The sequence below is a fragment of the Symphodus melops genome (assembly GCF_947650265.1).
Source record: "Symphodus melops genome assembly, chromosome: 8".
Lineage (NCBI taxonomy): Eukaryota > Metazoa > Chordata > Actinopteri > Labriformes > Labridae > Symphodus > Symphodus melops.
In genome coordinates, this window is record NC_136698.1 from 27702720 (window position 1) to 27725341 (window position 22622).

General features: G+C 45.1%; 3 protein-coding genes across 3 annotated transcripts in view; all 3 read right to left on the bottom strand.

Annotated features, from left to right (window-relative positions):
• The window catches only part of trappc8 (trafficking protein particle complex subunit 8), a 12831-nt gene extending 4003 nt beyond the window's left edge, over positions 1–8828 (bottom strand). Inside the window, 12 exon segments of the mRNA XM_079351135.1 lie at positions 26–353; positions 631–731; positions 1510–1660; positions 1747–1862; positions 2140–2390; positions 2474–2570; positions 2793–2940; positions 3735–3909; positions 3987–4076; positions 5460–5543; positions 6411–6620; positions 8366–8828. Coding sequence (XP_079207261.1) covers positions 26–353; positions 631–731; positions 1510–1660; positions 1747–1862; positions 2140–2390; positions 2474–2570; positions 2793–2940; positions 3735–3909; positions 3987–4076; positions 5460–5543; positions 6411–6620; positions 8366–8522 — 1908 coding nt within the window. The 5' untranslated portion in view covers positions 8523–8828.
• Positions 8829–10506: 1678 nt separating this feature from the next.
• Positions 10507–13619, bottom strand: commd2 (COMM domain containing 2). Its single transcript, XM_079350928.1, has 6 exons — positions 13398–13619; positions 12351–12428; positions 11774–11856; positions 11048–11122; positions 10867–10965; positions 10507–10765 (listed from the first exon to the last, which is right to left on the bottom strand). The coding sequence occupies exons 1-6, from the start codon at positions 13462–13464 to the stop codon at positions 10571–10573; spliced, it is 597 nt and encodes a 198-aa protein (XP_079207054.1). The 5' UTR covers positions 13465–13619; the 3' UTR covers positions 10507–10570.
• A 1881-nt stretch (positions 13620–15500) lies between these two features.
• On the bottom strand, positions 15501–22476 carry lmnb2 (lamin B2). The gene is made up of 13 exons (XM_079350815.1): positions 22253–22476; positions 20379–20515; positions 20126–20282; positions 19891–20016; positions 19667–19765; positions 19357–19428; positions 18749–18874; positions 18406–18626; positions 18103–18325; positions 17882–17989; positions 17611–17730; positions 17388–17465; positions 15501–17244 (listed from the first exon to the last, which is right to left on the bottom strand). The coding sequence occupies exons 1-13, from the start codon at positions 22466–22468 to the stop codon at positions 17209–17211; spliced, it is 1719 nt and encodes a 572-aa protein (XP_079206941.1). The 5' UTR covers positions 22469–22476; the 3' UTR covers positions 15501–17208.
• Between the last annotated feature and the right edge of the window lie 146 nt (positions 22477–22622).

The following is a 22622-nucleotide window of genomic DNA, read 5'->3' on the forward strand; positions in this document are numbered from 1 at the left end:
GGTAGAGGCTGCTGCAATGACTCACCTGTCCTGCTTTGCTGAAGCGATGTCCTGCCAGGATCATGTGGAAAGCGAACTTTCGCACCATGGGGATCCGCATGTTGATGAAGCAGTGTGCAGCTTGTTCCAGCAGCAGCGCGCTGCGCAGGTCCCGAGTCCTGAAGCAAAGACCAGAACAAACGTTTATGATCCGGCACAGCTGCTGCAGCCACGTGCAGCCAGAACCGAGCGTGACGTGTCGGCTCACCTCGCTCGTCATCTTGATGAGAAGAGTCGCCGCCTCGGAGTATTTGCTCTGACTCTTCAGAATCTCAGCGCTGAGTAAAGCGCAGCGCTCAGCCAGCACCATGTTCCTACAGAGGACAGAAGAGTCAGGACACAAAGAGCTCATCCAACTGATGTTTAGCCCCGCCCCCCTCTGCTCGCTCTCTTCGGCTTCTCTTGAAGCGAGATCAAGCTTGGATCAATATTTGGGATCAATAATTTGAAAATTGACGGATGAGATTTATGAATCTAAAACAAAGAGAGTCAGTGAAAACACACTCCACCATGTTCACACACACACAGAATACATCAGGTTAATAACTCCTAATGATTGAAATACAGCATGAAGACATCAAGAGTTCCTACTTGCAGACGTCTCTGTACGTCTGGATAGCCGTGTCCATGTAGTGAGACGGGTACGGACGAGGAGCTCCAGCCTGCAGGAACGCCGACACCGCCGCCATTTCCTGCCGAGGAAGGAGAGAAAATGAGAACAAAAAATACTTATGGGGGGGGACGCCATTTTTGTTTGTCATCTATAACAGCAGCCAGGTTACTGTGGGGTTTGAAGCATGAAGTGGATAGACTGCCCCCTGCAGGACTGATCAGGACGTTCAACTGAAGGGTCTGAATTTATTTTATTTATTTATTTTTTATTAAAATATGTGAAACAACCTGGAGTCATGTTACTGATTAAATGTGCTGCCATGTTGTTTCTCTTATTAGTTACAAGCTACAACTTGCACCAATAAAATCAGATATTTCTCAAATACTAATAATCCCACTTAAGTTCAATAGATCAACTCTCATATGATCTTAATCTGTTGAGAAAAATGTAAAAAAAATAAAAATAAATCCAAATAAAAACAACTCGGAGGCAACATGTTGTTAAAATTAAATATTTGAAATGTATAAATGTCTAATTCTATCGTTGCACTTTGCATACCAACGATTGTTGTTTTTTATAAATCTGAATGATGTGCGAACGCCATTTCTGGAGTAAAATTCGTAAAAGGATCATTTACAACATCAAACATAAATGTTGTTGTTTGATGTCTTGCAGCAGATTTAGCTCCGAGCTAGCTTACATCTGCAGTTACAAATATCACATCGTAAGACTAAATATTTGGGCGCACAGCTTTATGACAGAGACGTGTGGAGACCTGAATGTCACGTGTTATTAGTCAGAGTGCTCGTGGTCAAAGTAAAGACAGATGGACGTGCGTGCGTGCGTGGCGCTCTCACCAGCGCTCCCGCAGCGTACAGCATGGCCTGGTCCGACAGGAAGTCTTTCTTGGCGGTGTGGTAACAGTTGTAAGCCAGCTCGTAGTGCTGCACCAGGAAGCACAGGTCGGCCATCTTCCTGATCTGCAGCTCGGGGGCTTCAGGAGGATATCTGGAGCGACAGACGGGAGAGGTCAGAGGTCAGAAGCTCTTTTATAGGGCGCAGTCAGAACGAGAGGAGACGTGGAGGACGCTCACAGCAGGCCACACGTGCTCTTCGGTTCACTGACGCTCTTCTCGGGGACTTTGCCCCCGCCGAACCACTTCTTGGTGGCCGTGAACAGAGACCGGCTCAGACCTTTCCTGGACACCAGCTGTGGACAGAGAGACGCAGCACGTTTAAAAAAGCTGCTTCCTGTTTGGCCTGCGTGTCACCTGATCTGTCCGCTCATTCACCGCCATCTTATTCTTCTATTTTATAGCTTTTAGCAAATCTTTGAATTTTGTAAAATCTGTCCAGAGGTGGAATATTCAGCACGTGTGATAAACCCTGCAGGTTTAAGATCTGCAGCTTCTGATTGCTTGACCTTGAGCCAAGGTCACGCCGGCCGAACGCTGCTGTACGAACGAGCAGCGGCGAGCGAGTCTCACCTGGTCGTTGAGCTGTCTGATGTTCTTCTCGATGTGCGGCAGCAGGCCTCTGAAGGTGAACTCCTGCAGGAACTGTCTGATGTGGTCGTGGTCGTTCAAGGTCAGGCACGCCCCGTGGCTCCCCGACCCCCCCGGCTGGCTGTCTGCCTTCTTTGGCTCAGGGTTGACGGCGCCGAGGGCGTACAGGCTCCCGGAGGAGCTGACCGTGTCGAGCTGCAGAGGATGGCTCTCCAGAGTGTCGGGAACGCCGTCTGACAGGAAACAGATCATTCATCTCACGCACGCTGAGCCGTGAACACGCTGCAGACGCTGCAGACGCTCGGAGATGACTCACCTTTGTCTGTGCTTTGATTGAAGTCCACTTCAGCTGAGCTCATGTTGTTCTCCCCATCAGCACTGGTCACACTGGGAGCCAAATCATCAAGAATATCCTGCAAAAAAAAAATGTATACGTTCAAAAGCAGATAAATATAATCTGTCATCGCCGCTCGGAGAAACGACAACGTTTTCAAACTGCATAAATATGAAGAGATTTTTAAAAGTGCTTCAAACCAGGAAAAGGCCGACAGCTCGGGGGGAGCTGCGTCTCACAGAGGAAGGAGCAGGACTCACCTGGGTCTGCAGGTTTGGGGGGGGGGGGGAGCAGGACTCACCTGGGTCTGCAGGTTGCTCCTGTGCAGGTACTGACTCCACGGGTCTGGAATCTGTTCGTCCACCTCGTCTGTACGAGAGTTCAGTTTCAGGAGGTAACAGCCCTGAGAGCCGTAACGCTGCTTCATGTCCTCATACACAGACTCTGCCCTGCACAGAGAGGGGGGGGGGGGGAGAGACAGGGGGGAGAGAGAGAGAGAGAGAGAGACGGGGAGAGAGAGAGAGAGGGAGAGAGAGAGAGAGAGAGAGAGAGACAGGGGGGGAGAGAGAGAGAGAGACAGGGGGAGAGAGAGAGAGAGACAGGGGGAGAGAGAGAGAGAGACAGGGGGGGAGAGAGAGAGACAGGGGGGGAGAGAGAAAGGGAGAGAGAGAGACAGGGGGGAGAGAGAGACAGGGGGAGAGAGAGAGACGGGGAGAGAGAGAGAGAGAGAGAGAGAGAGAAAGGGGGAGAGAGAGAGAGAGAGAGACAGAGAGAGAGATAGGGGGAGAGAGAGAGAGAGAGAGACAGGGGGAGAGAGAAAGAGAGAGAGACACACAGAGAGAGAGAGAGACAGGGGGAGAGAGAGAGAGAGACAGAGCGAGAGAGAGAGACAGAGAGAGAGACGGGGAGAGAGAGAGAGAGAGAGAGACACACAGAGAGAGAGACAGAGAGAGAGACAGGGGGAGAGAGAGAGAGACAGGGGGAGAGAGAGAGAGACAGGGGGGAGAGAGAGAGAGACAGGGGGAGAGAGAGAGAGACAGGGGGAGAGAGAGAGAGAGAGAGACAGGGGGAGAGAGAGAGAGAGAGAGACAGGGGGAGAGAGAGAGAGAGACAGGGGGAGAGAGAGAGAGAGACAGGGGGGAGAGAGAGAGAGAGAGAGACAGAGAGAGAGAGAGAGAGAGCACGGGGTTAAAATAAAACACACTCTCACATTGTGAGATGGTGAGATGGTGAAGCTCGGTACCTCTGCTCGTCGGCCTCGTTCATGTCGTGCAGTAAGACGTAATACTTGAGCGTGTTGGGGATGAACCACCGGGGGCTGCTGTACTCGCCGCTGTGCTGGATCCTGTGCTGCTCCTGAGACAGCTTCAGGAACTGCTCCACGGGGACGGTCTCTGTGGAGGACACGACCAGCAGGCCTGCCAGGAGTCAAGGAGACAACGAGCCGGATGAACAGTTACATACGTGACGTCCTCATCAGCTGTTCAAAGGATACAGGCCAGGTAGTGGTTGAGGAACTCGTGTTCAGAGGCCGGCATCGACTGCAGGAAGTTCTCCCTGTAGCTTTCAAACCAGGGCGTGGTTACTAGAAAAACATAAATACTAATGAATTAGACAAACAAAAAACAAGCAGCCCTGAACCATAAACACTTCATCAAATCAACCATTTCAATTTAGGATTTAGGATTTAGGTCGACCCGATTAGAGACTGATCATTTATTTATTTTTTTATTTATTTTTATTTTTATTTTTTTTAAATTTGTATTAATTTATTTTGTTTGGGGGGGTTGGTTGTGTGTTTCTGAGCTCAAATTAAATGAGACTTTTTAGATCATGCACTAATACTACTCAAAGGTCAGATCAGCATTATTAATCAATAACAAATACACTTCCTGCTCAGCTGTACACCCGTACACGCTCGGGGCTGCGAGTACGGTCCTGCTCAAGGACACATCAGCACGTGGACCCCCGGCTCGGGGCGTCTCTGCTAAGACTGCTGCCCCCGCGACCCGGCCCGGATAAACGGTTAAGACGGGATGGAGATGAAAGTTTCTACTTCTCTGTGGAGTTTAAAAAAAACTAAAACTGTGAGATAATTAACGATTAGGATCAATAAAGATTTCAGAAACACTTCAGAGTTGATCTGCTTGGATTGTTTCTGTTCTGAGCTATAAAACAGATTTTATAAGACGGGTAGAAATAAGCTTCAGGTTTCCTTTTCCTGCTCGCTGAACGTTTGAAGTGTTTCTGTCTGTGGATCATTCACACAAATCTTTTTTTATTTTTTATTTTTTACTCTTGTTAAACTTTTGATAAAAGGACCAAAAATAAAAACATCCATTCATTTGTTCAGCTGTTTCATAGAGCTCTATGGGACCCAGACCGTCTCACACAACGGTACATTTGTTCTATATTTATTATTTATTATCATTTATTATTATTTATTATCATTTATTATTATTTGTGCAGAAAAATAAGATGAATGCTGAAGGCTGAAATGAAAACAACAACATGATCAAATTTACCACCTACGGAAATAAAGAAAGAAAATAATCATAATAATAAAGAAATTAAAAAAATTGATGAGAAATATAAAATAAAAATATTTGAAAGAAGTGTTTTCTTCCATTTTAAGAAACTTAAAGTGATTGTTGTCATTTCAGCCCAACAGTAAACTGTTTGTTTCCTCTGTAATCCATCCTTCATCTTGACCGCTTGGAGCCGCTCTCAGCGGTCATTAGGGAAGGGGCGGGGCTACAGCCTGGAATGGTCGGCAGCCAATCACAGGGCTGACATGTACAGAGTGACAGGGACAGAAGAGTCGAGCTGTAACCCGGGACGTCTGGCAGAGAAGGGGAAGAAGACGGGGCGGCTAATACAAACTAGAGGGAGGGGAGCGAGGTGAGTGGGCGGAGCTAAAGGGGGGGGGTGATAGATCACCTACATACCAACCAGGACACACTGATACCTGTGTAGTGCTCTGAGCTGCTGAGTCCACACAGCGTTTCTCTCCAGGCACTGTACCAAGGGTTGTTAGCTTTTACAGAGTGATCTGACAGGTAGGAGCAGAGAACCAGGAGAGATGTTAGCCACACGTGACGTCCTCGCCTTTTTTTTTTAACTTTTCACGCTCTCCACGGTGAACAGGAAGTGAGAATTTAGAGAAGATCAAGGTGGGAGAGGATGGACACACACACACGGACGCCATCAGGGAAAACACACACACTCTGTGACACTCTGACACGTGCAGAATGAGCGCGAGGGCTCGCCGTGTCCACCTGGCGTTTTATCCAGGCGGGAAAGCGTCGGCTGTGCTAAAAGCTCCGCTTCTTTCTTAATTCATTTACAAATCAGAAAAGGAGGGAAAAACGAGAGACGTGGGTAGAAGACAGACCACAGAGACGATCAGAGACAGAGACGTCAACAGCGCCCTGAAAGAAAAGACGCTCGGAGCGACCGCACACACAAAAAACCCTGCTGAGCTCTTCTGACTGACGCTCACAGTAAAGAGAACAAACATAATAAAACATGTAATCAAAAGTAACGGAGCCGAGTCGTTCATACAGCGGCCGCTGTCAACAAACGGTTGTCATGGAGACGGGAGGGACGTGCAGCGCTCTTTCTGCTCAGGAAAAAAAAAAAAAATGTCAGGCCTGAGAGTCGAGCAGCAGACCTCTACGACCAAAACAAAGCTTCTGATTGGTCCTCCGCCCCTCAGCGCTCTACACAGGGTGTTCCCGATGTTTGGAAAGAACGTGGCTCATCATTCAAGGACAAAGTGCATCATATGACAGGAAGCTGTTTCCCGTTTAGAGAGAGCGCGGCGTGAAACAACACAAAGAGAATAAAGATGTCGGAGAGCAGAAACGACCCCGAACAGATGTAACGCATATCGACCTCTTACGTGTCTCGTCCTTACCGCTGAAGTTGAGGTTATAGTCTCCTGCCGTTATCACGTTGGACACGGCGCCCTCCTGTGGCTGGCATGATAACACCACGTCGTTGAGCATCCGTCGCTGGGCGGGGCTTAGGGCAGCGGACGCCGTGTTGGGACTCGTGGTCACGTTGTTGACACAAATACGCAGGTTTTTCACAACCTGCATCTGGTTGTTTGGGTCCCGGATATGACCTGGAGAAGAAGACAGAAAACACAACTTTCAGCCAATGACAGCTCCTCGTCCTCCTAACCCTGGCCTGCACGCTCACCGCTCGCCGCCCTTTGTCCTCATAAAGCATCACAACAGGAAACTGTGGCGCTGACACTGTAATTACAGTCGAACTGGATCTAGTTTGTTTGTCTTTAACAGCCGGACGGAGGCCCAGCCCGAGAGGTGGTCTCAGTCCGCCTCCAAACAAACCCGGGTGCGACCGGACCTCAGTCCGACCCAGGTCGAGAAATCACACGCCTGATTGGATAAAAACCACAGAGGAACTCCTCCTCCTCTGCGCCACTCAGAACATCACTCCAAGAGGACATGTGAGGTTACTTCAGGTCATCGCTAACCACGACAAATGTTGACTTCCACTTATGATGCGACGTGCACGAGAAAAGTCGTCAAGAATCAGGTTCTGGATTTATTTTGGCAAATAAGATCGAAGAATCTGAGTCAGAATGAAGTTTAGCTCGGGTACAATCACTTCTATCTGAAGCAGTTCCACTGCCCGCTTCCATCGCTGCAACACCTGTTCACCTGATAACTGCTCTCATATCTGGCAAACCCAGGGGCGTCCAAAACGGCCTTCAAAGCCCCGCCTACCTTCTCTGGTCCAATCAGATCCAGAGCATTCAGGAGCAGAATCTAAAGTTAGAAGGAGGACATACTGGCTGCTGCATTGTTGTCAGAGAAGCTTCAACACAGCAGGTTTCCTTCATGATCACACAGGAAGAGAGCAGCTCTCTGATTGGCTGATTGACCACAGAGGAAGAGGGCAGCTCTCTGATTGGCTGATTGACCACAGAGGAAGAGGGCAGCTCTCTGATTGGCTGATTGGCCACAGAGGAAGAGGGCAGCTCTCTGATTGGCTGATTGGCCACAGAGGAAGAGGGCAGCTCTCTGATTGGTCCTTTAAGGAGCAACAACACTTTGCTAGTGAAAATAAAAAAACTGAAGCTGAATGACTTCCGGGACAGAACACGAGACTCTTTACCTCTGCAGGTTTGGATAGATTTGACTGAAGCCCCGCCCCATCTGAAGCCCCGCCCCCTTCATCCGGCTGAAGTAATTAGAGAGCAGATATTTACTTTTGTACAAACAACACATGAACTTGTATCCTGACATGTGTTGAGTTTAACTGAGCTCTGAATATGACTGCTGCACCACCGGATATGGATTTATATTTATCTTCTGATCCACCGGATATGGATTTATATTTATCTTCTGATCCACCGGATATGGATTTATATTTATCTTCTGATCCACCGGATATGGATTTATATTGATCTTCTGATTCAAGTGGAAGCAGCTGATGATCCTATCTGCCTCTTTATGTAAACAATAATTACATATATTCATGGTAGTCCTGTCACCTGTTGGTGTTTATAGGTCAAGGCCCGGGTTTGATTACTGCCCTGACCGGAAACGAGTTAATTGGCTGACGTTAATTGGTTTTAGTTTCTTCTTCTTCTACGGTCTGATGACAAACACTTGAAGAGTGACTGTCAGGTGTGAAGCACACCTGTCCTTCCTCCTGTCACCTGTCCAGCTGCCTTGTCTCAGTGCAGTCAGCCGGGCGGCTATCAGCTCGATGCTAACGTCAACTTCAACACATTACAGGTGAGACACGCCACCGCCGTCATTCAGCTGGTTTTACGTCAGCGGTGCTCGTGCTGGACAGGCGTGCACGTGCAGGACAGGTGAGGGTCAGGTGTCTCACCTTCGGACGTGAGTCTGCAGAAAGGCCTGAGCAGCTCGGCGAAGCTCAGGCTGTTCTTCTGAGTCACTCTCTCCGCTTCTTCGCTGCATAAGACGGCGACCATCGGGACGAAGGAGTCCTGGACGAACTCCTGCACGGACTGGACACACTGCGCCATGCTGGACCTGGGTCAGAACCGGGGTCAGAACCGGACCACGCTGAGACTGGACTCTGTACACTCGCTTGTAAATCCTTGTTATTTCATTTCTTAACGACAGCTCCTCCTTGATTTTCAGACAGCAGCCATGTTGAATTTGAAAATCCACTTCCTGTGTGGAGTCGAGACGGTCAGGTGATGCCGGAGTCTGCTGGTGCGTTCACGTGCTGCTCGGTGGTTCCAGTTTCCGAATTTGGAGGGTCGTTCTTCCCACTTCAGTGTGTTTGAGGGTTTCAGACAGCTTTTAATTTGAAACGTCATCAGAAGCAAGCATCCGCTTTAATGCTTTAACATTATTCAAAGACAATGGCAAAAGATACAACAGAACAATAGACAAAAACAAAACGAAAATAAACAAAAACAAAAAAAGTCGTTTTGTAACAGCAGGAGTCGATCAGTGAAGTGTAACAGGAAGCTGAAGTACAATGCGTTAATAAATAGGCTTCTAAAAAGTATGTATGTTAACATTAACAAAGCACGTTAAACCCCACGTGATGACGACTCTGACGTCACGTCGGGCACTATTCTTATTCGAGTGTCCGAGTTGTTGTTCCGACTTGAACAAGGTGCATTTGACTGTGCAACTCGCAATCTCGTGTTTTCCGTTGTGTCCGACATCCCGTGAACGCAGCATCGTTCCTGCAGAAGATAATAAACTGTTGGAGGTGTGAATGTGATTTATTCTATGGAAGAAAAAACACACGAGCTCACAATGATCATGATAAAAGATAAAATAATGTGATTGTTTTTGGTTCATATGATGACGTCAGTTTGTATCCAGATAAAACAAACAGCTGATAAACACAAGAAACCAACATCTCCCGAACTATTTTACATCACTTAAAACTTTCATCACTTCTGAATAGAGCAGCCAGCTGTTGTGCCTTTATCACCTCATCAGACCATAAACATGTCAGTATAAAGGATCATGTCCTTCTTATCCCAAAACAATATCCCACACAGGCACTCGGTGTGTTTGTGACATGTGAGCAGGTTTGTGATGAACCTTTACATGAGGCACGTGAGTGCTGAATGGGATGTTTTTGTCTGACTAAAAAAGGTCGTACATTTAGAATTTGACATTACAAAAAAAACTAATGATGCATCAAAGTCAATATTCTGGATGATTTAAAAAAAAAAAAAAAAATCCCCCAGCCACCAAATATTTGTAATATGGAAAATAACTAATTTTTTGTTTTTACATTAAAAAAAATAAAAAAATTTAAAAAAGCGTTATATACTCAAACTGGCATTTTAAGGGTTAAAATCATAAAAATGTGTGTTTAGAGATTTATGCAGCAAAAAGTAGGAAAAAAAATAACATGTTCTAATTTAAGATAAATTTTTTTGAAAGAAGACATTTTTGACCTCAGTGACAGAAGAGCGGTGTGATTTTATTTTTTGATTTTTTTTCATTTATTTTCTTACAAATAAACGGTGCAATAAGCACCAACACAGACAGAATGATGGACAGATGAAGTTTGACCACGTGGACACAAACGTCCCCGGTGGTGCATGAGGGTAAAACACAGTACGAGACGTCTCAGTCCGTCCTCCTGTCTCTTTACTGCTGCTTCTGACAAACCACATGAACGCCGTTTCACCTGCTCACACCTTTAGAAAACATCAGTAGCACAGTAACGTGTGTGTGTGTGTGTGTGTGTGTGTGTGTGTGTGTGTGTGTGTGTGTGTGTGTGTGTGTGTGTGTGTGTGTGTGTGTGTGTGTGTGTGTGTGTGTGTGTGTGTGTGTGTGTGTGTGTGTGTGTGTGTGTGTGTGTGTGTGTGTGTGTGTGTGTGTGTGTGTGTGTGTGTGTGTGTGTGTGTGTGTGTGTGTGTGTGTGTGTGTGTGTGTGTGTGTGTGTGTGTGTGCAATAATCAACACAGTGACTTCAGGGTTATAAAAGTGGCGAGCGTTTGGCCGTCAGACGTTTCACACGGACGAGAGAAATCCTGTGAAACGCTGCAGATCATGTTTCAGGTGTGAAGGCACTGGCCGGATGTTTCCGGGGTTATTTGATGTTGCGTAATATGCGTCGAGCGTGACCGGTCTTCATGGCGGCCAAGGCGTTCTCCAGCGTGGCGATGAGGTGAAGGAGGGTGCTCGGGTCCGTCTGGAGAACCCGGCCGCTGTCTGAGCCGCCCGTCAGGAGCAGACGCAGGGTCAGTTTGGGAACAACCTGGTGACGCACCGATCGACTCGCCAACTGACAGGAAGGTAAGAAGACGGAGCGACGGAGGAGAATCAAGTTATTAAACACGAAGCTCATCCGTCGTGGTCTGAACAGAATCATGGAAACGTTCCCACCTGCACGTCCAGTCTCCACTCCAGGTTGTTGTAGGCGGGCAGGCTGCTGGGACGCTGACTCAGCACGCTGCGTATCTGGCCGCGGTGCTGCAGGTAGAGCTGCGACACAAACCAACCGTCAACAATCCATCAGCGGCGTGACGCTCCGACGTCTCCGACACAAAACATGACTCGTCTTTACCTGGACCAGTAACTGGTTCAGCTCCTCACCAAAACCCAACACCAACACAGAGTCCAGGAAGTCCACTTCAGAGATCTGCAGACACACAGGGACAGTTACTGTTGACTCCTGCAGCCTGCCGACAACAACAACAACAACAACATACATGTCATACAGGTCAAGGTGTGGTTCACGTCTCTGTTTTATGTTGTAAAGTCTTTAATGTAACACAGGAGGTTATTTTTTTTAAATTTTATTTATTTATTCTTTTTTATTTATGTATTATTTATTTATTTATTTCTATTTCTTTTTTATTTATTCTATTTTTTTATTTATTCTTAAGAACATTATTGGCTGTGTGTGAATGTGTTTATGGTCTGGAAACTGTTTAACTGTTGATGTTTGTTTTTTGTGTGTTTATACTGTTGAAAATAAAAGACCAATAAAAACATTTGAAAAAAACCCCAAAACAAATAAAGTTGGATTTATCTGCAAAAAAAGGAAAATATGAGTCGATCAGATCGATGTATAAGCAGGAGATAATCATCTTTACTGTCTGTCAAAGTCAAAACACAACCAGAACAGAACCCGTGACCTTTGACCTGTGACCTTTGACCGGGGCGCCGTACTTATTGATCCGTGGGTGAATAAATGTGAGATTAGACTTCAGAGTCTTCAAAGTGAAATACGTCCATGAACAGTTAACAAACAGCGACAGGCGTGAAGACGAGTGTGTGTGTGAGTCACCATGTGTTTGGAGCTCTCCGTCATCAGAAACATCAGGCCTTCGACTCCGTGCTTCACCATCTCCACGGAAACGCACAGCTTCCCTGCAAACACGTCACATCGATGATCAGACTTTTATCAGTCAGAGTCTTTAAAAACCTCTCAGCCTGTAACACGTCATCAGGACGAGGCTGAAATATTGATTTATATTGGATGACGGATTGTGTTGTAATCAATTCACATACAGAAATGCTATTTTAATGCTTTTTTAATAGTTTTTTATAAATTTCAACCAAACAAAAAGTGAATTTCTAAATGTAAAATAAGTTGTGATGTTTAGGGAAGGCCTTTTTGATGACCACTGCATAACAGTCAATCTTCAGTCTTTATCAGGTCCTCCTATTTTAAACTAACATCTACTTTAATATTTCCAGGTTTCCACGTCACTGTTTCGGTCACATTGGGCGATGCTGGTGCACGTGTTATGTTGAAGCTGATGTGTGTGTGTGTGTGTGTGTGTGTGTGTGTGTGTGTGTGTGTGTGTGTGTGTGTGTGTGTGTGTGTGTGTTTGTGTGTGTGTGATGAAGAGTCGTCTCACTGGCTGCTCCCTCGTAGATCCTGGAGCTCGCTCCTCTCCGTAAGAACTCCAGCGCGATGCGACCAAACTCTCCGACCACTGAGGACCAAAAACAAAGAGTATAAGAAAGAGCAGCTGCTCTCTCTTTAACCGTCTCCTCATGAATTACTGATTTCACAAATAAAGACAACAATGGCAGAATATATATTATAAAAAGGTCTAAACAACCGCTCAGTGTAAAATGATTCTTTACTTTAATGAACGACTATTATATTAGTCGAGCTCGTAGGGATGTAAAGGTGAACCGTAAAATCACGATAAATGGATTCAAAGGTGTCGAGGTTCACATCGGTACTCTGAACAAGGAATTTCAAAAACAATAATAATAAATAATTAATTAGCCGCCTTTTAAATTCAGAGGTGGGGAGACATTTTGGCTTCAAGAAAAGAAAAGTAAAGAGGAGAGAAGATAACTTGTGCAGATATCACAAGAAGACAGAAAACTAAATAACACAAAGCAACATGATGCAGCGTTTAATGAGAAGATCCAATCAGCTCCACTTCAACAAACCACACTGAGAAGCAGGTTATGAGCTCCTGAATCAATCTGTTTCCCTCATCATTTATCCCTATTATCGATTTTTTTGTTAAAAAAATAAAACAGTACCATCACTTTGTCCTCTGTGATCACTGACATGTAAATAAATATGTTTCTGATGTGATAAACTCGATTATTTTGCCTTGATTTGTACAGTTTAAACTCGATTATTTTGCCTTTATTTGTACAGTTTAAACTCGATTATTTTGCCTTGATTTGTACAGTTTAAACTCGATTATTTTGCCTTGATTTGTACAGTTTAAACTCGATTATTTAGCCTTGATTGTGCAGATTAATAGTCTGAAGATGGATACTGAGGACGTTCTCACTTTGTCACGTGGTTGTTCTCTACATAACGTAACACAAGTTAATGTTAAATGCTGAGCTCAATCAGCTGACAGTCAGCAGGAAACGCTGCACGAGCGCGAGAGCAAGCGTCAACAGCTGACTTCATGTCGCGTGCTCATTACCTGCGGCGTCAACCTGCGGCAGGAAGGAGAGGTGCTCCTTATGCTCTTCAGACAAAACCAGCAGCATCCTGAACACCGGCTAAAAGTCAACAACCATCAAATCCATAATCATATCTACCAAAGCGGAAGGCTTCTGTTCTTCTTCGTTCAATGTTTCACTGCAGGAAGCAGCCAGAGATCCCGCACGAGCGCCGCCTCGTGACCTTCAAGGCGTCATGACAACCACAACGGTCTCTGGGACCGTTACCAGGCAACCAAGAGGCAACTCGCTTTTAGGGAGTGTGAGCCAGAATATCTATGAATATTAAGGAAAACTTAATGTACACTTAAAAAAATAAATCAATAAACTTCTTTTAACGATCCCCTTTTCTTTGAGAAATTTAAACAAGGCTTTCTATTTCTCGTCCTCATTATTCAACACATTTTAAAACAAGTTATATTTCTGACAAGATGACATACTTTACGTCTCTTGCTTCTCTCCACAATCACACACACCGGATTGCTGTTGATCTATTAAATATACTGTTTTATTTAACCCTATGTGTTTTTACCGATTGTTTTCTGTGATGAATTTGATAAGATTGGCAAATACAGTCTTGGTTCTAAGAATACATCACAGTCGGGCCAGGTTAAATTATTATTAATTATTAATGACGGACATCTACAATAAAAAAAAAGTCATTATTTAACGTGTGAAATCTGTAAATCTACAGAGCCCCTGAAGTCCTGAAACATAAATATCTGTGCACAAGACAGAAACTTGACGAAACAAGTTTTTTAAAAACGTTTCTGGACTTCAGGGGCTCCGTATAAATCTATTTAAATTAAAGGTTAAAAATGTTTTTTTGAAAGGTTGTATCGGAAGAGAAGCCATGATGAAGGAACATTTTGTCTGCCATAAAAAAAGAACAATTGTCTTTAAGTCAGTGCGGTTCTTTCTTCATACAAGTACGGTGGCCGGAAAGTGTAAACTTTTTCAAAGCTTACGATATATTTACATTTTAGAAAGCGTTTTTTTTTTTTAAATTTATGAATAAAAATGACAAAAGCCAAACACTTCTACTGAGGAGAACAGAAACATACAAACAAATTTACAAGACGTGAAACACATTTACAAGTCCACGTTAAAACAATCAACAGAATCTTGTCAGTCAGTAAATCTTGGGAAAGGTAAAAAATTCTCATCTTTTATAAAACGTAGATTTGTCTTAAGCTTTGCTGAAGTGTTTTACACGTTGTCCTTTTAATTTTGCTCTTCCCGGCCACCGTAGAGCAAAGCTCCAGTTACTTTTAGTGTCCTGATGTTTTATGACAACGTGATGCAGCTGTGTTAAAAGAATGTGGAGTTTCATGTCTGCACACAGACATTACATTATATACATTACAACAGAGTTTATACTCATGAGGAGACATTTCCTTATTCCTTATCACTAAAGTCTAACTTCACAAGATGCTCCATGTTTCTTTTTCGAACTGACGGCTCTTGTGATATAACTGAAGACTAAAATTATTTTATGACTTTAATCACAAAGTCTTTGATCTAACAGATTTTTCTTTATAAATAACCAACATAGCACATTAAAGTTTCTCTGTCATCATCATCAACACATAAAAACAGCAGGTGTGTTCAGTGACCAGAGGCAGAGAACATGTGAACTCAGCATAGAAACCTACGGTGGCCCTGAAGGTCAACTGTCTAAATATTTCACCTGTACCCACCATGTATTTCACAGCTTGACAGTTAACCTTCAGGGCCACCGTAGAAGTGTCTTTAGCTTTTACTTAAAGAGGCAAACGTTGAATAAAAACACTCAGACATATCTGTAAAACGTTTATTGTGTACAAAAGTAACTTAAGAATAAAATAAATGCCCCCCCCCCCCTCCTCCTCCCCCTCTTCCCCCCCTGGTTAAAACTTCGGTGTAAGAAAATCCTGTTCAGTTCAACAGGAAATTTTGAAACATTTAAGGTTTTGGCAATTATAAATGTTAGACCCTCGGGTCATTAGTGCCCCCCCCCCCCCCCTCGGGTCTTTAGTGGACCCCCCCCTTAAATTCAGCTCAGACAAGTTTCAGAGAAGATCTGAAACTCAGTCTCGACCCAAACAGTCTTCTTCTTCTTCTGTTCAGGTCATTAACACCAAACCTTTATCACCATAGAAATCCTAAACTTATAAATGAAATATTTCATTTCAACAAATTGATTACATTGACACAAATCTATAGAAAAACAACTATCAGTTTAAAGCACAGCATACAAGCACACACAAAAAAAATTAGGTTTCCCAAACGGCCGTCAAGATGTGAGAGCGACGCTCAACAAGACGCAGAAAGCGTGATGTGTGTCAGAACATCAGCTTCTACGAGTATCACTCTTCAAACTGTGCGTACTTTAAAAGATGCTGCCGACGTCTGACAACGCCACACGGCTTCGTCACACGGCTTCAACAACCAGCAGACAGCGAGGATAGAAAAGAGGAATAAATCAAACCCACGATGGGACCGTTCATGGTGCTGCTGCTGTGTGTGCGGCGGGCGCTAACTCGAGCTAACAGGAGCGAGCTGACTTCAGACCCGTTTAAAAAACTGCTGTCATACAGGACACGACGTGAGGCTAAAGGCCCGCTTCCACCAGGCGCTCCGGCTGTCAAAAGTTGGGAATGGAACCAAAAACAACTGATCCATACGGTCCAGATTTTTTGGTGTACCGATCCGATCCTCGATTGGTCGGAATAATTTCTATTTATTTAAATATGTCGATTTTTAAAGTCATTTCAAGTCTGTTTTTGGCAACAACGTCGAGATCCAGACCTTCAGAGGAATCACTGATCTTTGTTTGCTTCTTTGTTGAATTTATTGGCTGTCTACACTTCATCTCGCCGCTGTGGTTTAGTGATGTGTTCGGGCGCCGTCTGAAGGATCAGAACCCGACTGCCTGGTGGAAACGGACCTTCACGACAGCGGTCACAGGATCGCCTGTTTATCAAAGCTCCCATCTGCAGTGTAGTTTAAACATCTACAGCTGCAGTTTCATTCTCTCTCCCTCTCTTTATCTTTCTTTACTCCCACATTAAAACAATTTTTTTTAAAAAAAGCTCCATTATTCTGAATTTTTAAACTCATGGTTGGGCTTCCAAGACATCCAGATATCCAAAATCAAAAGGTTGTCAGTCAAAAAACAAACCTGTAGTGTTTCTTATAAAAGAGGAGCTGAACTTTAACATCCAATCAGTCGTCACTTTGCAAACTGAATACGAGAAGTCAAAACAATCAATAATACAAAACAATAACCTAAAGGTTGATTTCCAATGCTCACGAGCAGAGGAACACGTCAGGGCAGCTTAAGGAATTTAATACTGACCTTAAGACTTGTTAGTCAGAGAGTTTAAAAAATAAAAAAATCTTTTTTTTTTTTAAATCTGTGCTTCATCATTTAACAGTAATGGTAGAAATCACTTAGCCATGAACTTCATCATCTAAAGTCTTTTAGCTCTTCCATGCAACTGTTACATATCATGTATCGCTGCTACTCTGCAGAAAAAGAAAAAAAAAGGCTGAAACAAACCAATCATATAATCACAGGCTTGTACTTCTAAAAAAGGGGCGGGACGAGTCACCGACGTTCTCACAGCTGATGTTTGGATCCAGTGTTCACGGATGTTTGGGGGGGGAGAGATGGAGTGATGTTTGAATCAGGTCCATGAAAAAAAAAAAGTCTCACGCTGTCTTTAATAGTTAAACACCAAACGGTGACGCAACGGACATGATCATATCGGAGAGAGTCGAATAGAAGGGGAGGGGTCAAACCGGGCTTCACATGATGGCACACTCTCTGGAGGACGCCTTCCCCTGTAGACACAACAAACCACATGCAGCAGTTCATTCAAACGTTCAGCCCCTCCCCCTCCCCCCCCCCCCCCTCAGAGGCGTTTAAACTTTGTGGTTTAAACTTCAAACCAGGTCACGTGCCTCTCTTCAAAGAGTCAACTCACCGTCTGTGCTACTTCCTCCTCTTCCTCTCCATCGTCTACCTCAACCTGAGTTTTGCTCACACTCCTGCTCGCCACTTCCTGTCGAGTAAAAAGGTCAGAAACCGTGAGTCGGACAGAAACTCTGCAAATATCACGATTTAACATTTAAGGCTGCAGCAGAGTAAAGTCGTGTTCTGTGAATCAAATGAAGAGTTCTTTGTGATTTCAGCGCTGTCGTCTTTACCTCGCCGAAAGCGTCGACTAAAGTGGTGATGATTTCATTTCCTGTTCCCCAGGTCGCCTGGCTCTTCCACAGCAGGTCAGACGGTGGACTGTGGGCCATGCCAGCGTCAGCAGACCACACCTGTAAGCACACACACACAGAGAACATTACTCCTCATGTTCTTTCTGCCCCTGTTTGCTCATGGGCAGTGTTTCAGTGTCATGAGAGGACGATCATCATCGCGTCACAGAGGAGAGGACCTCCCTCTCTTCTTCACGTGTTTTATTCTCACCGTGACCGACTGTCCAGCCTTCAGGACGAACTTGGGCGAGAACTTGTAGGTTATTTCATCGCCGCCGTCGACCTGTCGGTTCAACCTCCAGTTGCCCAAAGGCTGATCCTGCGAAACACGAGAAACAAACACGTCAGCTTAGAACTCGACTTCTGCAGACGGCAGAAAAATATCGGATCACAGACCGAGCTACAAATCCTAAACAGTTCCTCGTCTCCCACCTGCTCAGTGTCGTTGGTGAGTGTGACGGCGTTTCCATCCATGTCAGTCGGTGAGATGGTCACCGCTCCGCTCGCCGTGGCCTCTTCCGACACCAGCAGCTGTCCTTCTCCTCGCCCCCCCTCGGACACATCCTGAGCCTCCACCTCCACTCTCTTCCTCTTAGAAGACCCGGACAGCCTGGAGACAGTGACCCGAGCGGACGGGCTCGGGGACAGCTTCAGTCTGACAAAGACACGAGAACACGTCAACCATGTCGTTGATCGTTTGATAATGTCTGGATTTGCTCCCTGGATGACGTGTACCTGTGCTCCTCGCCCTCCAGCAGCTTCCTGTACGCGTTGATCTCCATGTCCAGGGCGAGCTTCACGTCCAGCAGCTCCTGGTACTCGCTCAGCTGAGCGTTCATCTTTTCTCTCAACTCGCTCATTTCCCGCTCTTTTCCCTCAATGGAAGAACGGTACTTCTCTCGTTCTGCTGAGACGATTTCCTCCAGCTCTCTGATACGATCCTCGGAGGCAGCCAGCTACACACACACACACACACACACACACACACACACACACACACACACACACATAGCATCAGCATGCAGAGCTGGGAGGAGTCAGGGACTGAAGTGTGTGTAAAGGCGTCCTGATTGGTCACCTGCTTCTGTAAAGCACTCAGCTGATATCCAAACCCCTCGATTCTGCTGCGGGACTCGAGCAGCTCCTCCCTGGCCGTGCTCATCGCCTTGTCGTTCATCTCCGAGGACACCTTCGCGTTATCCAGCTAGAAGAAGAACACAGACTGTTGGCGAGGCGAGGTGGGGCGGACATATTTATTTATGGGCACCTTTCAAAAAACCCCAGGAGACGTCACACGCAGGGTTAAAAACAGACAATATGGGAGCTACAGGCGTCATGCGGGCGGGCGGCCCGGGTTCGAATCCAGCCCGAGGCCCTTTCCCACATCATTCCCCTCTCCACCCTCTCAATAAAGGCCGAAGAAGCCCAAAAATATAATAATTAAAAAATAAATAAATGAACAAACAATATAAAAGGTAAAAATGAGAGACTTAAAAGGAGAAAATTTACAGTTTAACAGAAAGTTAAAAACAGGAGTTTTGCAGTGAGACGGACGGATCAGAGTGAGAAGGCGTGTTTTTGAAGATGGGAGGGAGTGTGTGTGTGTGTGTGTGTGTGTGTGTGTGTGTGTGGGGGGGGGGAGCTCAAGGAGGAGCCTGACAGAAAAGATAAAACTACGTTTCCCACCTTGGCCTGGAAGGTATGCTCCAGTTCCTCCTTATAAAGAGACACTTGTCCATCATGTGTCCTCCTCAGGTCCTTGTGGAGAAAACACAAATCTGATTAGTGCCCGTTGACAAATCAAAACCTTTTTCTTTCATGAAGTTAACAAACTGAGACGCGCTGTTTTCTAACGACCACAGGAAAATTCACGACACGTGCTGCTCGACCCTGAGACTGCTATTCACACGCAAACTAAAGTTTCTGGGCATTTCATAGATACACCTGGGGAGAGTGCTGTTATTTTTAATTTACACACACACACACACACACACACCTGTAAAGCTTGTGCCAGTTTAAACTCGTAGTCCTGTCTGACTCCAGAGTCCACCTCGACTATCCGCTGCTCCTGGCGACGTCGAGACTCACGCACCTCCTGAACACAAGAGCACAAAGATGGCAGTTTGAATTTGTGACCACACACACACACACACACACACACACACACACACACACACACACACACACACACACACTCTGCTCTCTACACCATCACTGTACCTCTTCAAACATGCTCTTCCTGAACTCCAGCTCTTCGCTCAGGGACTGACAGCGGTTTTCCAAGTCGACGCGCATCAGCGTCTCCGCCTCCAGCTGGCGCTTAGCAACGGCATGGCTGTCCTCCGCCTATAAAACAGGAAACAACCCAACACAGAAGACGAGGTGAGAAATCGCCTGTCATGAGCGAGCTGTGGGAGATAAATCCACGTCAGGAAAGATGAAAGCTGTGACCCACCTTCGCCAACAAGCTCTTGACATCAGCCAGCTCGGAGGTCAGAGACGTGTTCTGGCTGAGAGCTGTCGACAGAGCGGCTTCACTTTTGTTCAGCTGGCCTTCCAGACCGTTGGCCCTGGACACCGCTGCAGCCAGGTCGCTCTCCTTCTTCTTGGCGCTGGATCACGAGAAGAGAGGAAGAACCGCACGGTTATCACTGTCACAAACTAAACCACCGACCCCGCCCGAACAGGTGTGTACAGTGGAAGGTTACCTGCGTGTCACTTCTTCCAGTTCAGACTGAGTTTTTCCCAGGTCGATCTGGAGTCTCGCTCTATCTCGAGCAGTTTCGTCCAGAACCCGCCGTGTGTCAGCCAGCTCGTTCTCATACAGAGCCTTCAGGCCGGACACCTAGAGGACGACACGATCTTCATTATTTCTTCTGGACTCCTCTTAAGTTGCCCAACTATGATGAATAAAACCCATGGATATGTTTTTACGTCTTTTTTTTTTAAGATTTATTTTTGGCCTTTATGCCTTTATTATAGAGAGGAAGGTGGATAGAGGCGGAAATCTGGTAGAGACATGCGGGAAATGAGCCACAGGCCGGACGCGAACCCGGACCGCCCGCGCGAGGATTTCAAAAGAAAGCTGTCACTCAGTTTTGTTCACAGATTTTAAATATGAATGTTTGAAGCCTGAGTGACTTCCCCCCGTGTGTCCCTGCAGGGCGGGGCGGGGGGATCCAGAGACTCCTCAGCAGCTGAGAGCTGGAGCGGAGGCGGGTTTTAAGCCTCCTGACGAACCGTTATAACGCGCCCACCTGTCAATCATGTCAGCTACACGCCTAATAATGAACAACACGCATCGTTTTCATAACCAACACGGAGCCGTTAGAAACAAACCCCTCTCCAGTGGGAGTCAGGGATGACAATAACTGATCAGTAGGGGCGGAAAATGTTGTTTACAGTAAAAATCGAGATTCTTATCTTACGAGGTTTAAAATCGATTCACAACTTCCACATTTTTTTAAGTATTTAAATCTAATATGTTTTTCCCTCTAAATTAATTTAGCATCGAACAAAACAAAGATGCACAGCCACCATGGGTCGAGTTCATGTCACGCTTTCTTTAGGGATGTAAAGATTAATCGTTATTAATATATTATTCAGATTCATCTGAAAAATGAATCTGAATAATACGGTGAGCGTCAGCAGCTGCAGATTTAGAAACTGAGGACGCACCTCCGTCTTTTAAATCAGAGACGTGGAAACTTTTTGGATTTAAGACAAAGAAGTAAAGAGGTGAAAAGATAACAGACAAAAACTTTGTGAATATTTTAAGATTATCAGGAATCTGTTTCAATCGTCTGTCTACAGTGTCTTTAGGTAAAACAAATCGAGAGCGAGTTGTTTCTTCAGTTTGGTGAATCCTTACATCCCTAGTTTGTTTTTTTCTTCATAGATTTAAATCAAATAGAATTTAATTTTACTTCTCAAACACACAATGAGAGCAGGAACATTATAAAAAGCACCACACGTGTTTGGTTTATTAAAATACGCTGCTGTGCTTTCATTTAAAGACACACTGACTCTCACACTGAACTATTATAAACTATATCATAATAAATAAACGGGGATCAGAATACCCGGATGTCTTCTTTATAAATTGGCGCGCACTGACCACTCCCTTAATCCTCCCGTCACATCAAACAGTAATCACCTAAAGTTATATTATTTATTTAAAATAAGTTTGAAAGCGAATGGTTCTTCCATCAATGTTAATTAACGTAAGATAATTTATCTGATAACACCATAATCATGACAATTTTCTTTAATTATAATAATAACTGGTGTGATAGTTTGTCAACATTGTTTGTTTACTGTAAATCTTTGTAAACATTTCAGAAAGTCAAACCACGTTTATTTTCATTAATGAATTAACAACTAAAATACACATATATAAGATTAAAAGTCAACAAGCTTCAGAAATAACACTTTGCTTCCAGGTTGTAAGTTTTACTGTTGTTTTTTTTCTTATTTGTTAATTAAGTCAAGCTCGGTCAGTAAAATATGATGTAAATTGTTGCTTTTGTAATAAATAATAAAATCAAAGATGTGATTTTCAGGATGATTCCCTGGTTCTCACCTCTCTGGTGGTCACCTCCTCTTTCTCGGACACTTTGACCATCAGCCGGTCGTTCTCCAGCTCCAGTGACCGCACGCGGTCGATGTAAACGGCCAGCCGGTCGTTCAGGTGCTGCAGGTCCTGTTTCTCCTGGAGCCGGGAGATCCGGGTCGGGGAGAGAGGCGTCGAGGCCGCCGGTCGGCCAGCATCTCGGCTCGGGGTGGAAGTCGCCATCATCAGGCTCCGTGAGCAAATAAAAAACAAATGTACCCGATGTGAAAAGAAGAAACTAAACGGAGTATCTTCGACAGATGTATTTAACAAAGATGAGTTTTAATTAATGTAGAAGAGTCTTCTTGAGCGGGCTCCCCGACGAGTTGACTCAAACACA